We start from the raw sequence: 16,257 nt of genomic DNA, 5'->3' as shown, positions 1-16,257 counted from the left end.
CACAAAGCTTTGTGGTCAAGGTTACTGCAGCATCAGAGTCGAGAGAGCTGTAAGTGTACCTGAGCGTCCGTCCCTCTGGAAGTCCACGTGATACCATTCTCCGTCATTGACCTTCCTGTCGATAGCCTTGGTCTTGGTGGTTCCTGAGCCCATGTCAAGCAGTAAGTACAGGTGCCCGTCCAGCATCTCGATGGCAAAAAAATCCACCTGGAAGTCAAACAGATACCAGCGTTAGTATTCTGTAAAAAGCAGGGACTTTGATGGCGAGCAATAAAAATGCAAATTATAGCTGCAAGTTACAGTAAGGTGATTAGGCTTCAGTCTAACCATTATAATCAGGTTCTCTGTGCAATTACATTCAATTTAAGTGGAGATTAGACAACCTATACATTTCTGGAAATTACAGATCTTGGACTTGTGGGGAATGGGGATTGATTCTGGTGTACCAACCCAGAAAGTTCAGGGAAAATCACGTCTATAGGAGAAGATGATTAAAGGCATCAATACTGGCAGCCATCTTGGATATAAAGTAGTAAAACATCTCTAAAAAAATACAGTTTTGCTTTCAAAATTCCCAAATTCAACAATAATAATAAATAGGGATAAGATATGGACTCTTTTCATATATAAAAACTTCCCAAACCACATGTGCCTGAGAATTCAAATTAAATGTTTTGACACCTTTTAAATCACACATGTCAATGTATTAATTAAAATATGTTAAGTCATTAAAAGCAATTAGGTGACACATTATTAGCTCTATTTAAGTGCTATTTGATATTTAATTTGTACAGGTATTGACGGTTACCCTAATCCCTTAACTTGTTATCTGTTACCACCATCAGCTGCATATTGTCCTTGACAAAATACCTGCAAAACTAATGGCCATTTGTTAGCATTTAGCTCAAGCCACCGCTGTGTTTAAGTAAAGCGTCATGAAGTCACTAGCATAACTGTAGACTATGTTTCCCGTGTGCATTCTTAAAGGAAAGACATATATTTTCACCTTGACTGTAGGAGGTGTGCGTGGGTCCTTGCGTTGCTGCTGTCGGGGTTTGCCATGACTGAAGAGCATCAATCCGTTCGGCTCCGTGGTCCTGAAGTCGAACGAGATCGATCCCGCCTTCTTCGCCGTCCACTTGCTCAGTGCCACGAAAGACTCTGGGGTGTCAAACGTCACGGGGTCCAACGTGGCCACGCTCTCGCACTTGAAGGACACCACCCCACTTACCTAAAAGAAATATGGGTTGTTGAACTGATGTCCAGTGAATATCAAGACCAAAACGGTTCCTTTGTAGTCTGGGATTAAAATAAAGCCAGCTGCTCCCAGCTGTGAACTGACTAACAGACAAAAGCTTGTGGCTACCTCTCAAAAACATAATCCCATTTACTTAAAATTCCTACACTATAAGCCTCGCAGGGCCTGACAGAAGGTTGTGGCACAAAACGTCTGTGTCCTGTTTAAAAGAGGATAATGTGTTGTCACGCTGTTTGAAGTACGTACCTTCATCTTCGGGTCTCCCTGTTTAGCCAGTCTAGACAGCTCCAATCGTACATCATTGTTCTTGTACACCACCTTCAGGGGACGGGATTGAAGGGAAAAGAAAGAAACATTAATTCAACTTCAGAGCTTTATTTCTTCGTATTTTGTCAATTGGATTCCTTTTTAAATACATGTAGTGAGCCACAGGATTGTGATTTTCCTTTAACCTTAAACCTAAAACAAGCAAAAAGGCAAAGACATACTTGATTAATCTTGTCACAAGTCAAATAAAGAAGAGGATATTAAAGGGATAAAGAGGGGAAGAGGCATTTTGAATATGACCAGACATCCATTAACCTTTCACCCTTCAAAACATTTTCTTTTTTTTTTTTTTTAATTCAAGTGTTTTGGTATTTTTATATGAAAGTGAACAACCTTAAGACGAGCGAGCGAGCCACTCCAGCCTCATCTTTTGATAACTCCCATTTGTTCCTGCCACTTGCATGATCGCTTTTACTCTTTCTCTCTCCTTCCCTCTTGCGTTTCACTCTTTCCTCTCCCTGACACAGTACGCTCTCTGACTGAGTGTAAAGACTGCGCTTGTGCCGAGCATTTTGATGTCGAGAGAGACGAGCACACACAGGCTCCGCTTTATTAATCCAGACCTCCTTCTATGACCTGCGAGCAACTCAGCAACATCGCAAAAAATGTCTCCATCTCTGCCTTTTTTAAAAAATGATTTGTATGTCTGCCTGCGTGGAGGGCAATGATGGCGATTCTTGAATATAAGTGCTGCAAGTGTGCAAAATGGTGTTAGCACGTGGGCGTGTGTGTGTGTGTGCCTGCATCAAATGCACCAAACTGTTACAGCCGTGATCGTTCATGCGCGTGATTCACTGCATACATCTTAATTTGCTCACACGGATTATCATATCATCGTATTAAATATGTAAATGTGCCAGTGGAGGGTTCACTTTGACAGCGGCACCCTCGTTTAAACACCATCAGTCTTAATGAAGCAACACAGAGCGCATTCACCACCGATACAGATAGCTCTCTGTTTGGCACATCATCTGTCGGCTTGTTTGGTTGTTTGTTTATGCCTCTGTGTGAGTCTGCGTGAGTGAAAGTGAGCCTCAGACATGGTGTGTGTGTATATATGGGGTGTATTCGGGGGGTTTTGTTGCGACAACGGCTGTGTGTACGCACATGTGTGGTTATTTGACTATTTCTTGTCTGCGTGTGTTTTAAGCTGTGCATTCCTGCGTCTGCATATACATGCTAAAGTTGTGTTTGTGTGCATTTGAAGCAAATGAGTGTGTTCCATCCGTGTGTCATGTGAGTTTTTGTTGTTGCAGTGTTGTGGCCCATTTCAAGCACAGCGGATGGATGGAGCGTCTCTGTGGCGTAGCTAATTAGCATGTTAGTGCTTAGTGCTGTATCTACTCCCTCAACGACACTCATCACTGATTCTCTCTGATGCTGGGGAGTGTGTGTGTGTGTGTGTGTGTGTGTGTGTGTGTGTGTCTGGGACTGTTTGTGTGTGTCTGCCAAATGGAAGCATTTCTGTGTGTGTGTGCGCTTTATAGGATAATGTGTGTATAATGTTTACGTGATGCGTAAAGGGAAGGGAGGATGAGAGAAAAGAAAAGAGAGAAAGCGAGAGAGAAAGAGGCAGATCTGTGTTTTTGTAAAACCTGAGAGTATACAGAAATATGTGCAGCAAGAGTGTATTAACCAGGCAATAATTAAATATTATCATTCATCGTCTTTCAGCGGAATCACATTGTGCAGAAACGATCATGTGGAGATTATATCAGCAGCTCATTAAGTCTAAATTCTGTCTAAATTAATTCTGAGCAAATTGTAGTTAAAACCAAACAGAACGAGCTGTTGAAGACGTGTGCAGAGTTTTGGGAAAAATAACCTAACATGCTATTTGTTCAGCCGTACCGCCACGAAATAATATGACTACCTCTTTGAGACAGCCCATGAAGTTATTGCTGACTGGAGAACCGGGCAGGTCGGCGGTGCTGGGGCTCCCTCCCACGTAGAAGAAGTCGTCCGAGCCCAGCATGGTGTAGTCCTCCTGGGTGTAGCCCGTGGTGGTCAGGATGCCGTCCACAGAGATCGTCACCTACACAACAAAGCACAGGGAAAGGACACGCTATATACTCACACCAAAGGCAGCGCTAAGCGCTAGCTAGGCGCTGACCAGCCAAATTAGCCCCCGTTACTCTGGTAACCAATGTGTATGCATTCTGGTAGGGAGAAGGCCTGATTGGTTTGGGGAATTGGCTAGTTGTGCTGTTGGGTGGATGGATCAGTGTTAACTGTGTGGTGTGTTTGAGTAGTGCTGCTCAATGCCACTCACTCACTCTGCCTATGGTTATTAATAAGCTCCCTTCTACTACTCTTATACTCTGTAATCAGACTATGTTGTCTGCCTGCTTCTGCCTGTCGACAGCGGTAAGTCTATCGTACATAATAACAAACAAGATCCTGTGTGTGATTAATAAAGATTTTCTGATACCCGAACCACTCGTGTAGCTCTCCACACCCCAAACTTCAAAGTCAAATCTCTGCCTGCGTTATTCTGACTACAAAACAGACTCAACAAACAACAATTGCATTAAAAAGGCTAGCCTCGTCTTGCATCTACAATAGTTCCAATTTCACAGTAAAAGTCTCCTCTATCACAGATTCTAAGCTGCTTCATCATGCACTAGATGCGCTTTGATTTACTTCGTAATATCCAAACAACAACTTTCCTAAATGCTCAACGTAAGGTGACTCTGACCCTGGTCTTATTATAATCTAAACAACCCACTCTGCTTCATAACAGCCTGTATGGGGGCTTGTTAGCTAAACCCTGTCACACACAAGTCACAGCTAGTGTTATGTTATCACCCTGATACTCTACAGACCATGTTCGAAGGCTGCGAGCTCTTTACTTTCCCACTATATGTCCCCTCTCTCTGGTGGTGCTTATCATTGCCGGGCAAACTCGCCCAGCCAGGCAGGTGTTAGCAAAAGTCTCCGCAGGCTTCTTCGTGCGACACAGGTAGGTGTTAGTACTGTTTGCATGTTAGTAGTTGTTAGTTGTTGCACTGCTGACAGCCACAGTGGTGTTACTTGTGTCAGGCCAAGCTGTGTGGGGTTACTGAGGTTAGGGTTCATGATTGCAATGCTGTTAGTAGTTGTGATGATGTTATGTTGTTGTGTTGTTAGGGTGAGTTGTTGATGGAGGTGTTAGTTAGTTAGTTTGTGGTCTGGGGGGGGTTTGTTAGATCAGCGATCCTGAATGAGATGACACATGGACGAACACACACATATTGATGTACACACACACGCACAGGTGTTAGATGGGTTTACGGCTCATTCCACACATACACACGCACATAAATATATAAACATGCGGCCTGTTCCTCTCTCCGCATGCAACTGCACTGGCAAGGAGGACACAGTCGATTAAAAAACACCACGACAGAGTACAGGATGAATCAGAGGCACCATGGAGAACATGCAGTGGCAGAGTGGAGGACGAAAAATCAAAAGAAGGAAAAGAAAGAAAAAAAAGAGGGGGAGGGAGGAGGAAGGACCTCTCTTTCCTTTTTACGGACCAATCAGAGAGGGGATAGGGTTTCTGAGTCACGCCATGCAGGAAGGGGGAGGAGGAGGGGGCTCGCCATCTGCGTGCAGGTGAGGGATGAGCCAATCAGAACACGCCTACATGTCAGTCACAGAGTGATGGGGTGAAAAAAACGGTAAGAGAAAGGGGGATTTAAAGAAAAAAAGTGGTTGGCAAGGAGGAGGGGGGGGGGGACGGGGGCTTTTTTAAGCGTAAAAGATTACCAACCGCATTTTTTATCCTTTTATTGGTTTAGTTTTGATGTCTATGGTTCAAAAGGAAATAGACACGGGGCAAACCCAAACTAAGAAACAATTAGAATGATATCTACCGAACAATGGAGTTTGTTTACCATAGCGTGTCCAATGCCTGAGTGCTTTGTAGGAGAGGGGGAGAAAGGAAAGCAAAAAACTGTGAACAGAACAACTTCGGGAACAAAAAAAGGAAAAAGCTAGAAGGCCTCTGGTGAGGTTAGTAGGTTGGTTGGAGTGGTTTCGCTAGGAGAAGGGCACAGGTTAGGTTAGTAGAATGAATCATTCCATGGATGGTGGTTAGTTTCACTAGCAGGTTAGTAAAGTTAGTAGTCAAGTTAGTAGTACACACAGGCAAACGGTAGAGGCAGGTGGGTTACAAGCACTTGAGTGCGAGAGACCCTCACTGTTCTTCAGTTCACTCTCTCTCTCTCTCTCTCATTCACACACCCACACGTTCATTCACACACCCACAATTGAAAAAGCACTCACCTAGAGCTGAGAGCAGTGCTGGTCTGGTGGTTAACCCACTGTAAACTAAGACCAAAACCTCAGGTATTTTCTTCCTACCACAGCATCACTGCAGTCGGACAACAGACCACTGACCGTAGCTTCTACATTGATTAGCTTCTTGCTGCGGACTAAAGTCTTTTTCTGCTGCCCACTGCCCCTGAAACATCTGCAGCAGTCACTGTGGTTCACCAAAGTCAAATGCACACTGAAAACTATTTAACAGGGAGTTAAAAATTAATGCTGCAACTCACAATCATTTTAATTGCTTGATTAATCTCTCAATTAAACAAATGAATCAATCAGAAAATAGTGAAAAATGCCCATCATGGTCTTCAAGGCCCGAGGTGACAACTCGAAAAAATCATTTTTTGGTCCAAACAACAGTTAAAAAACCCATTTTTTTAAATTTACAGTGATATAAAACAAAGAAAAGCCACAAATCCTCACATTTCAGAAGCTTAAACAAGCAAATTTTGTTGCTTGATAAAACACTTAAAGGATTAATCAAGATGATCAAACTTAATCATTTCATCGCTAACTAAAATCCAAGCACTTTCCATCTCCTTAAATCTTTTTCTTCAAGGCTTATCAACAGCGTTACAAAATTTTTTTTTAATCTCCTCTCCTCTCCTGTTTGCTCGGTCGCTCACTCCTCCACCTCCTGTTGTCTGGTTACCTGTCTCAGGTTGCGGGTGACCTTGACGTCGTGCCAGGCGTTGTCGTTGAACTTGCCGTTGACGGGCTCCACCAAGGCCTCGAAGGCCCCGGAGCCGAGGTTGATGACGAGCGACACGGCACCGTTCTTCAGTGCCAGGTTGACGTAGTCGGCTGACTTGCCGGTGTGCAGCATCAGGCCGTTGCGCTGCAGCGTCTTGAAGGAGAGCGTGATTTCATCGCTGCTAGACTGGATGGGATTGGGCGACAGGTCATAGCAGAAATACTCGGAGCCCTTGAAGGTGGCGACGTACTCCTCGCGAGCTGAGATAGTGGAGGAAGCGGAAGCAGGAAACATGGAGGAAGAACAAAGAATTACATTATACTCTTGTTGAACATTATCATAATGATTAGAACAAAATCCGAGCTATGTTGCTGCTTCCCACACTCCTCTTCACAATATGCTCAAAGATGATAAAATGGTGGGTGTTCATCAGAGCCATCGGAGTAAAACAAAGCTCTGCTGGGCCTGGTTAAATTTGATTCGGATGTGCGGTACAAAACATATTGTTGAAGATGCTGAAAATGTTGTTACTGTCAAGCAAAGCCTCACTGATGCCAGCACTTGGAAAGAAACACTTCCTTCCATACCTCTAATCGTACCATGGAGTGGTGTGTAAACAAGCTTTGATCACTCATGTGGGTTGGAGATTAAACAGTGTGGATGCGAGAGAGACAGTCGTGAGTCTGTAGCGTTCCAAACTTGTTATGAAACCTGCCATCCTCTCTTTTGAGAGAACAGCTGTGCTGGCAGTCTGAAGTTATGTGGTCTTGTTTGACAACATGGCTCATTTCGTGATGTTCATCAAATGCCAGAATGTGTGTGTCTGCGTATGTATGTGCAGTCAGAGAGGTTGAGAAGGATGACGAACGCGATGAAGATGGAGATGGGGAGAACGGCAAGCCCGGAAGCGTTGCGGCAGCCAAAGCAGGCGGGGTTGGCCAATTAGATTTTTTGAGAATAACAAGCAGACAGCCAATGGCAACTTACCTTGCGCACCCTTCGTGACCCACAAGGACACTAGACCAAGGTTTTGCAATCCATCATCCTTAAGCTCACACTCTCTTATCTGCTCTCTCACACCTACTCATACAGAAGTGCACGGCCGAGGAGTAAATTTGCACACCTACACACACATCTGCGTGCAAAAAAAAATGATCATACTATTGTGCTGGCAAGCAGGGGTGACATTATCTGTCTCCTTCACACCCATCCCCCCCCCCCCCCCCCAAAGCATCACCCTTCCTCCGCATCCACTCCAGCATTCTCCTCACCACCATCCTTACATCTCTCACACCTCCCTTCGAGCTTCACGCCACCAATTCCTCCCCGCGCAGCTCGTTGGCCTCTTTTTCTCTGCTCTGTGGAGCCTCTGGCATAACCACCAACATGTAGTTCAGGATAATGAGGAGAACAGAGGGGAATTTAACACACACTAGGTCAGGCTGGAGCAAAGACAGACACTCGGCGAAGAACGGCTGGAGAGGAAGGAGGCGGAGGGATTGCCACGTAATGAATAGACTGAAGTGTAATAGGTTATTAAGGTGGCGAGAAGCAGAGAGAAGAGTGTTGAAATGGAATCGGCCGCACTTGAGTGAATATAACACGGGGAGAATAATGAGAAGAAAAAAGTGAGAATATATCACAATTCAGAGAGCAATTATGGCAAATTGTCTTTCTTTGCTTTTGTTGCACGAAAATAAAAAAACCCAAAAGTGTGAATGCCAATATGTGAGCGAGAAACAACAAGTTGTTTGCCAGCATGCGTGTGAGTTCCCCCAAGTGTACGATTGCCTCCCTCCCAGCATGTTAATTAAGAGCGTGTTTGTGTGAGCATGTCGCAAAAAGGGAAAAAGTGTGTGCGGGAATGACGAGTATACGCTTTTTTTTTTTCTTTTTTTTTATGTGTGCATGAAATGTGCAGGGGTGTGGGTGGGTGCCGGTCTCTGTAAATATTGGTGTATTGCTGTCAGAAAAGCTATTACCAACTCAGGGCCCCAGGCTAGTCTTTACTGAGAGGAGCGAGAGCGAGGAGGAGGAGGGAGGCGCACACACACACACACACACACATACGGGGAAGGGAACAGCCACAAATGTTAACACAATCACACAAACGCAGACACGTAGATAAATGTAGATGAGGTGGCAGAGTGAGGAGGGGAGCCAAGTTGTTCACAATGAGAACACACGCAGCCGTCCGGCAGCATTCTAGCGGTAATTTACAGAGGTGCCATTAGGTTTCAGTGTGGTGCTCCACCATTCTGTTGCTAATTTACAGACATGTCATTAGACCAGACAGGAGCACATAAAGCATCTCTGCATCGATCTGGAAGCTCTGGCCCGCAACAACGAGCGCGCACACACACAGACGCACACGCGTACACAAATCAGGCAGGAAAATGCATATATATGGTGACACGAACATGTGTCGTGCATGCGTGCGTTCAGTGTGTTCAGACAAACACGCAGACGTGCAGGAGACGCGCACGCTCTCAAGTGGGCAGGTTGGAGTGGATCTGTTGTAGCTCAGATTAATGGAGTGAGTCAGTATTAGCTCAGAGTAAACAGTGAGACAGACACTGACATACACACCACATGTCACACTTCATCCTGTGGAGAGCACTGTCGATCAAAGCGAGCGAGCGAGCGGGAGGATGAGGAGGGCGGAAAAAACGCAAAATGAAAGGAAAGAGAGAAGAAAAGGAAAGCAGAGGAAGACAGATTTTTAAGCACTGTTTATGTTTTAAAACGCTCCTGTAATTTTTTCTTATATAACTTGTTTAACTGAGGTTTCCTAATTTTTCATTGCTTTCGGGTCACCTTGATTTTAACGACACAATGTGATTGAATAACGTTATTATGTAGTGGAAAGGAAAAAGGAATCTGTCAAGCTAGGTTTTAAAGGTTTATTATCGCATGATATTTTTATGAATCTTGTTGTTTTTTCTTGATTATGTCTTGCTGCCAATCGATCGTTGGTTGTCTGCCTTTTACGACGGCGTATTATGGCCATTGTAGGTACAGAGCCAGAGGAGGGGAGTAATACTCCAGAATTGCCAAGACTTAAAGGTCCACTTTGTAAGAAAGTTGATTTTTTTTAGTCTCGTTCCCAACTCATGAAATACTGACAGTATCATCATGAAATACTCATGAAATACTGACAGTATTTCATGAGTCAAAAAATCAATTCCTTGCATATTTTCCTGGTTCTTTCTCCCTCCTTTCTCTTCTTCCTACTCGCCTCTCTTTTGCTTTCCTTTTCCTCTAGCAGCTTAATTTAATCAGTCTCCACGAGATCAAGATCTGTTTTTCAAAGTAGAGCTTAGAAAAAGTCAGACAGATAAGGCCGCAACTCAAGATTATCTCTCATCACTTAAACGGTTGATAATTTTTTTCTATTGGTTGATAATTATTTAGTCTATAAACTGTCAGAAAACAGAGAAAGAAAATGTCAATCAGAGTAACCAAAGATCCAGAATGACATCTGCAGATTGTTTGTTTTGTCCAACTGATTGTCCACAATCTTAAAATATTCCATTTATGACGATGCAAAACATTTGAAAAGCAGCAAATCCTCATATTTCAGAAGCTCGAGCCAACAAATGTCTGGCACTTTTCCTTGAAAAATGACAAACACTCAGTTGTTTATTAAAGTCGTCAAATATCGTTTTTCAAGTTGGCAATTAATGAAAGAAATGACTAATCATCACCAGGACTCCAGTCAGAACTTATACACAACCAGCATTACAAAACGCAAAGGTCGCAGTTCAAGACATATAAAGTCAAGTGTTAACGATAGACACTGGAAAAAAACTTGAATATTCTCTGAGATTATAAAGTCATTAATGGTTGACTTCTCTGGGATTAAAGTCACAAACTACGAGAGAAAAACAGTAGTTTTTTTGTCGAGGAAGATTTATCCGCATGGCCCTTCTACACCATCGTGGTCTTTATATTTCTTTTTCTAGAATTTTTCTTTTTATACGCTGGCTGGGTGATAGTAAGTAAGACCTGACTGTAGATGTTTTTCATTGGTCTCAAGGCTAGTACTTGAAAGATTTATTTACTATACATCAGAACGACAGAAAGGAAAATCTGTACAACCTCCTCTATGATATTTCCTTTGCTTTGCAGATTTCAAAGCTTTTAAAAACAGATTTCTTCATCAGCTTTGTATTATATATAAATATATAGGTATATAATTTGCTGGTTGTGTATAAGTTCTGACTGGAGTTCTGGGATGATTAGTCATTTCTTTCATTAATTGGCAACTTGACAAAAAAATATTTGACGACTTTAATAAACAACTGAGTGTTTGTCATTTCTCAAGGAGAAGTGCCAGACATTTATTGGCTCGAGCTTCTGAAATATGAGGATTTGCTGCTTTTCTATATTTTGCATCGTTGAAATTGAATATTCTACGATTGTGGACTGTTAGTCGGACAAAACAAACAATCTGCAGATGTCATTCTGGATCTTTGGTTACTCTGATTGACATTTTCTTTCTCTGTTTTCTGACAGTTTATAGACCAAATAATTATCAGCCAATTGAAAATAAAATTATCAACCGTTTAAGTGATGCAGATAATCTTGAGTTGCGGCCCTATCTGTCTGACTTTTTCTAAGCTCTACTTTGAAAAAAAAACAGATCTTGATCTCGTGGAGACTGATTCAATTAAGCTGCTAGAGGAAAAGGAAGGAAAGGAAAGACGGAGAGGAGAGGAGAGGAGGGGAGAGGAGAGGAGAGGAGAGGAGAGGAGAGGAGAGGAGAGGAGAGGAGAGGAGAGGAGAGGAGAGGAGAGGAGAGGAGAGGAGAGGAGAGGAGAGGAGAGGAGAGGAAAAGAAAGGAGGGAGAAAGAAGGAAAATCTGCAAGGGATTAGGACGGAGAAGATGGCAGAAATTAATAACTATGGAGGCTATAGGCAGAGTGGGAATAGGCAAACATGTAAAGACGGGCGGTGATTGGCGTTCGACTTTGATGGCTATCATTAAACTGCTACTCTAATGAATAAAGCAGTCTGTGGGGAGGCAGGAGGGAGAGAGAGAGAGAGAGAGAGAGAGAGAGAGAGAGAGAGAGTGAATAACTGATCTGATGGTTGCAGCTACTGGGACCAGCTGCAACTGTACCGCCCCTCCGCCGATCAAACACACACACACATCACATGGATTTCTCTGTGTGTGTTTGTGTGCATGTCACCAGTGTATGTGTGTGTGTGTGTGTGTGTGTGTGTGTGTTTCTTATGGCTTTGTCTCTTCTCGTGGGTCCCCCTCCTCAACATCTCACACACTAATTTGTCATTTCCATGGAAACCCTGTGTTACACGGGGCTACGGCAAATATGTGTGTTTCGGGGAGAGAGAAAGAGATGGGGAAGGAGGCCGAGAGAGAGAAAGAGTGATTGAGTGAACAGTACATTATCATGGACAGCTGTACTGAATCAAAATGGCGGATGGAGGCTGGGAGCACATCAGGGGAGCCTACATTATACAGCACCTGATAGAGGGAGCAGGGTGGAAAAAAAGGTGCAGGGTAGAGAGAAAAGGGGGGAAAGATGCACATGGAGGAGGGTGGTGGGTTTTGAAAGAAGAAGGCGTAAAAAGAGGCGAGATGGAGGGACTCATTGAGATGGGTAACACAAAATGGATGAGAAGAGAGGAAGAAAAAGAAAGAGAGACAAGGGAAGGGAGTGGCGGAGAGCGAGGGATGGATGGCTAGAGAGACGAGGAAAAAGAGAAAAATGCTGGTGTATCTAAATCCTAGTGTAGCAAGCCTCAATCATGGCAGCCCTGTCATTCTGGAGATAGCACACTGCAATTCCCCTGCACCTCGTTTTTAGCCCACCATGCAGTTCTGCTATCTGCTCCTCTCAGACTGTCCACACACGCAAATGCACACACACACACACACACACATACGGCAAAAAAACTCAAACATCCTGCATGAAGGCATCCCTCCTTAATAACAGACAGGTGGATTAACTACGCACTCATACAGTATACAGATAGATGACCAGTGTTGGGAATGCATGCAAATGTATGCTAACGTATGCATAGTCTCTATATTAAGTTAAAGTGTGAAAATCCATACAGCCAAGTTCACTAAAGGCTACGACGGCCGTTTCCATCTCTGTTCGGTGATATACAGCATCTGGCTTTGAAAGCGATTGGGCTATCACATCACTGCCAGGGGAGCAATACTGTAGAAGAGGATATTACTGTCAGGACACAAGTGACAGATTGGTGGTCTGCAGCGTTGGGCTCTTGTTCCCTTTTTTTGTTGTTGTTGTTGTTGTTAAGTTGAAGGCATTTATTCCCAACACGAGATATACTGTTTTTAAAAATCTGACACCGGCTCTGACAGAGGTGTTACTGGCCCAGGAGTAAAACTACTGCAGAAAGGATGAATCCATTAGTTAATCAATGATTTTGACTACAGACTAAGCATTTAAACGCTCCTTTTTTCCGTTCTTTTAATCACTGTAAATAAGATTTGAAGATGTCATGACAGTAAATGGAGACTTTGGGGGGTTTTGACTGCTGGTTGGACGAAAGAAGCAATCTGAAGACGTCACTTCGGGCTCTGAGAGACTGTGATGAGCATTTTTCACATTTCTTTTGACAGTTTATCGACTTATCATCATGAAAGTGATTGATGATTAATAGATAATGAATATAATTGCTAGTTGCAGCCCTATTTATCACAACTGAATGTCACTGATCAAACAATTCATTGACTATCAGGTTTTTTTCAAACTCTATTAACCTGCAGATGATTTTCTAGGTGAGATGATCAACCATTTTGTCTATAAAGCAGAGAAAATCACAATTCCTCAAAGCCAAGATGATGTCATCAAACATCCTGTTTTGAAAGATATTCAATGTATTATAATGTTCAGACAATGAAAAGCAGCAACGTCTAACAATTAAGGACCTGGAACCATCAGATTTTGTGTATTTTTATGTGAAAAACACCGAAACAATGAAACAATTATCACGATCATTCATTTTCTGTCGATCGAGTGATCGAAGATGTCACGCTGGACTCAAACATGATGGGTCCAGCTTGTTAAATCGAAGGCTGTGTCGCTTTTCTTCATTTCTTTCATTTAGGAAATTGGGTTATAGACTAATTGATTAATCATGTAAATAATCAACTACTTTATCAAACAATATGTTGACTAAGTGTAGCAACTAATGATTATTGTCAGAATTGGTAAATCGGATTGCAGATTGTTTTCTTGGTTAGTTGATCAATTGTTTTGTCAATAAAACAAAACAGTAAATAGAAAAATTAAAATGTCCATCACAATCTTGCATTGTCTGAGGTGATGTCAGCAAATTCTCACTTTTAAGGAGTTGGAACCATAATTTTAACGTATTAATCGATTAATCAAGAAAATAATCTGGAGATTAATAGACGATGAAAATATTTGTTGGCTGCAGCCCAGGATTGATTAATGGACCAATCACTGCAGCTATAATTGACTAAAAGGTGGCGAACACATTGATTGAACTGACTAACTGCAGTGAAGAAATAGTTTGATCTATAAAGTGAAAATAGTCGAATGTGTGTGCGAAACCCAACCATTCAATTTGCGGCGATAAAAACAGTCACATGAAGCATTTTTGCTTCATTAATCGTAAAACAAATTACAGTTGAGATGGTTTGGAGCAGATATGGTCTTATCTGTTTTTAAGTGACTTTCAAATTGAATTTCCTTGAGACAAACAGAGCTCAACCAAATAATATCTTATATTGTAAATCCCTTTGAATTTCATTTTAAGAAAACTACCAACAGCACACTTCCTCCCATTATGCTCTATCTTTTTATTTCTTGTCCCTTTTTGTTTCTTTTATCTGCGCTCATCTCTCTCTCTCTCTGTCTGTTGCTTCAATTCGGCCTTCTCTCTGGTACCCAGGGAAACCGGCTTGTTTCCATGACAATGTCTGCAGGCAGAACAGTGTATTTGTCTTAAGCTGGATAAGATCAGAGTCAGTTTCATCCGTGTTAGACGCATACACATGCTCACGGGCGTGCACACACACACATACAGACGTTATGGCACGTATGCACAGAAGACCACTGTAAAAATGTGTGTCCAACCTGATTTGACACAGTGAAGTTAAATATAACCACACAGACTAATGACAATGCTCAGATTTGCATGGATTCAGATCCACACATATACTGCAGTGTCACACACACACACACACACACACACACACACACACACACACACACACACACACACACACACACCTAATGAAACCCCTTACAGCAGGTTGTTAACCAATAACAACAGCGTAAAGACCTCTTTTCATAAAGGTAATGTAATGGCTTTTTAATGAATACTGTGGCTATTTCAGTTGTTGCAGTTATGCCAGACAAGTACTACGAGCAAATGATGTGTGTGCGTGTGCGCGACGCCTGCGAGTGAAAGTGTTGTTCATGTGTTTGTTCTTGTTTTGGCAAACAGCAAAGAAATGAACTTCAAATGCCAGATGGGGTACTGGAGTGAATCGCCAATTGGGCCACTACCCTGAGCGCCCACCCAGACACAATGGAAATTGCTAGAACAGGTATGAGACAATTGGAGCACCGACTTGCCTGTTTTCTTTGCTCTTACTTTCTAAAACGGGAGTGTTTGCGTATGTGTGTGTGTGCCTGCGTTGGATGAGGTATCTGCATCTCTGATGAATACCATCCTGGCTGACGTGAGACTGTGTCAAGTCGGGGCGCCCAAGGAGAGATGCGGCGCCCCTGCTGAGCAACGCTGCAGTCTTATCTCCCTTCCTGTCTCCCTCTGCGTCTCCGACCTTCTCTTTCCAACCCTCTTTTTCCCACTTTCTGAATGCGCTCCTATCTTTCCTCACCATCACTCCTCTACACTCCTTTACCCTATCCCGCCCACCCCTCCCCCCGCCCTCCCCTCACACACTCGCAGCCAGCCTCCGCTCTATCTTTCCCCTTCATCCTCTGTAAACGGGGAGTCCGTTTGATGTCTTTATTTTTAGGCGATTACAGGGTGCGTCGGCTTTGTGTGTTCCCTATTAGCGTTGCGGTGAATGTGCGAAAATGTTAATGTGAACGCTTGCTAACGCGATGGTAATTGCATACAATTACCAATAAATGTATACATTTACTAGTGGGATTGTTACACATTCCCCATGGTGAATGGAGTAACTGTGTATCCTCCTGATAATGTAGGGGGGGGGAAGAGGTGGTGCTGTGACTTTCATTACAAGAACCGCATGGGTGTTAAGCATTAATGAGCACTGTAGTACAGTACTGTAATGGGTGTTAGTTGCAGATAGGAGAGGCAGAATTACTCCTAATAGTAGAAAGGACATGTCTACAAGAAATGTGCATTTTGGGATTAAAACTTTTTTTTTTTGCATTTGCTTCATCCCTACTGATGGCCGGAGTGGGCACAAGTTTTTTTTTTTAATCACAGCTCAAAATGTGGCCATCACGAGCCAAATTCATGCCAGTCCATCGGGCAGGCGGCCAATCGCCAGACACTTGCCTCTTAACACCGAGCAGCTCTCTCTCACCTCGAGTTGTGCGCTGCTCACTTGCCCGGTTTGTTAGATTACGTAAGGATTACAGCTACAGTGGCTAATGTGAGTCTGAGAAATGTACAGCATGCTACAGTATTTACT

General features: G+C 43.1%; 1 protein-coding gene across 3 annotated transcripts in view; it reads right to left on the bottom strand.

Annotated features, from left to right (window-relative positions):
- Positions 1-16,257, bottom strand: part of nrxn1a (neurexin 1a) — a 63,480-nt gene that overhangs the window by 32,677 nt on the left and 14,546 nt on the right. For 2 of the 3 annotated variants that reach the window (XM_073489559.1, XM_073489557.1), the window contains 6 exons: positions 6,555-6,856; positions 5,467-5,490; positions 3,459-3,620; positions 1,505-1,576; positions 1,007-1,231; positions 60-207 (listed from right to left, as the gene is read on the bottom strand). In XM_073489559.1, the coding sequence (XP_073345660.1) occupies positions 60-207; positions 1,007-1,231; positions 1,505-1,576; positions 3,459-3,620; positions 5,467-5,490; positions 6,555-6,856 (933 nt within the window). Of the gene's footprint in view, positions 1-59; positions 208-1,006; positions 1,232-1,504; positions 1,577-3,458; positions 3,621-5,445; positions 5,491-6,554; positions 6,857-16,257 lie in introns of all 3 variants that reach the window. The other variant, XM_073489558.1, reaches the window with a different exon arrangement.

This window comes from Pagrus major, chromosome 20, assembly GCF_040436345.1.
Source record: "Pagrus major chromosome 20, Pma_NU_1.0".
Classification (NCBI taxonomy): domain Eukaryota; kingdom Metazoa; phylum Chordata; class Actinopteri; order Spariformes; family Sparidae; genus Pagrus; species Pagrus major.
This window is presented reverse-complemented; position numbering and strand designations above follow the sequence as displayed.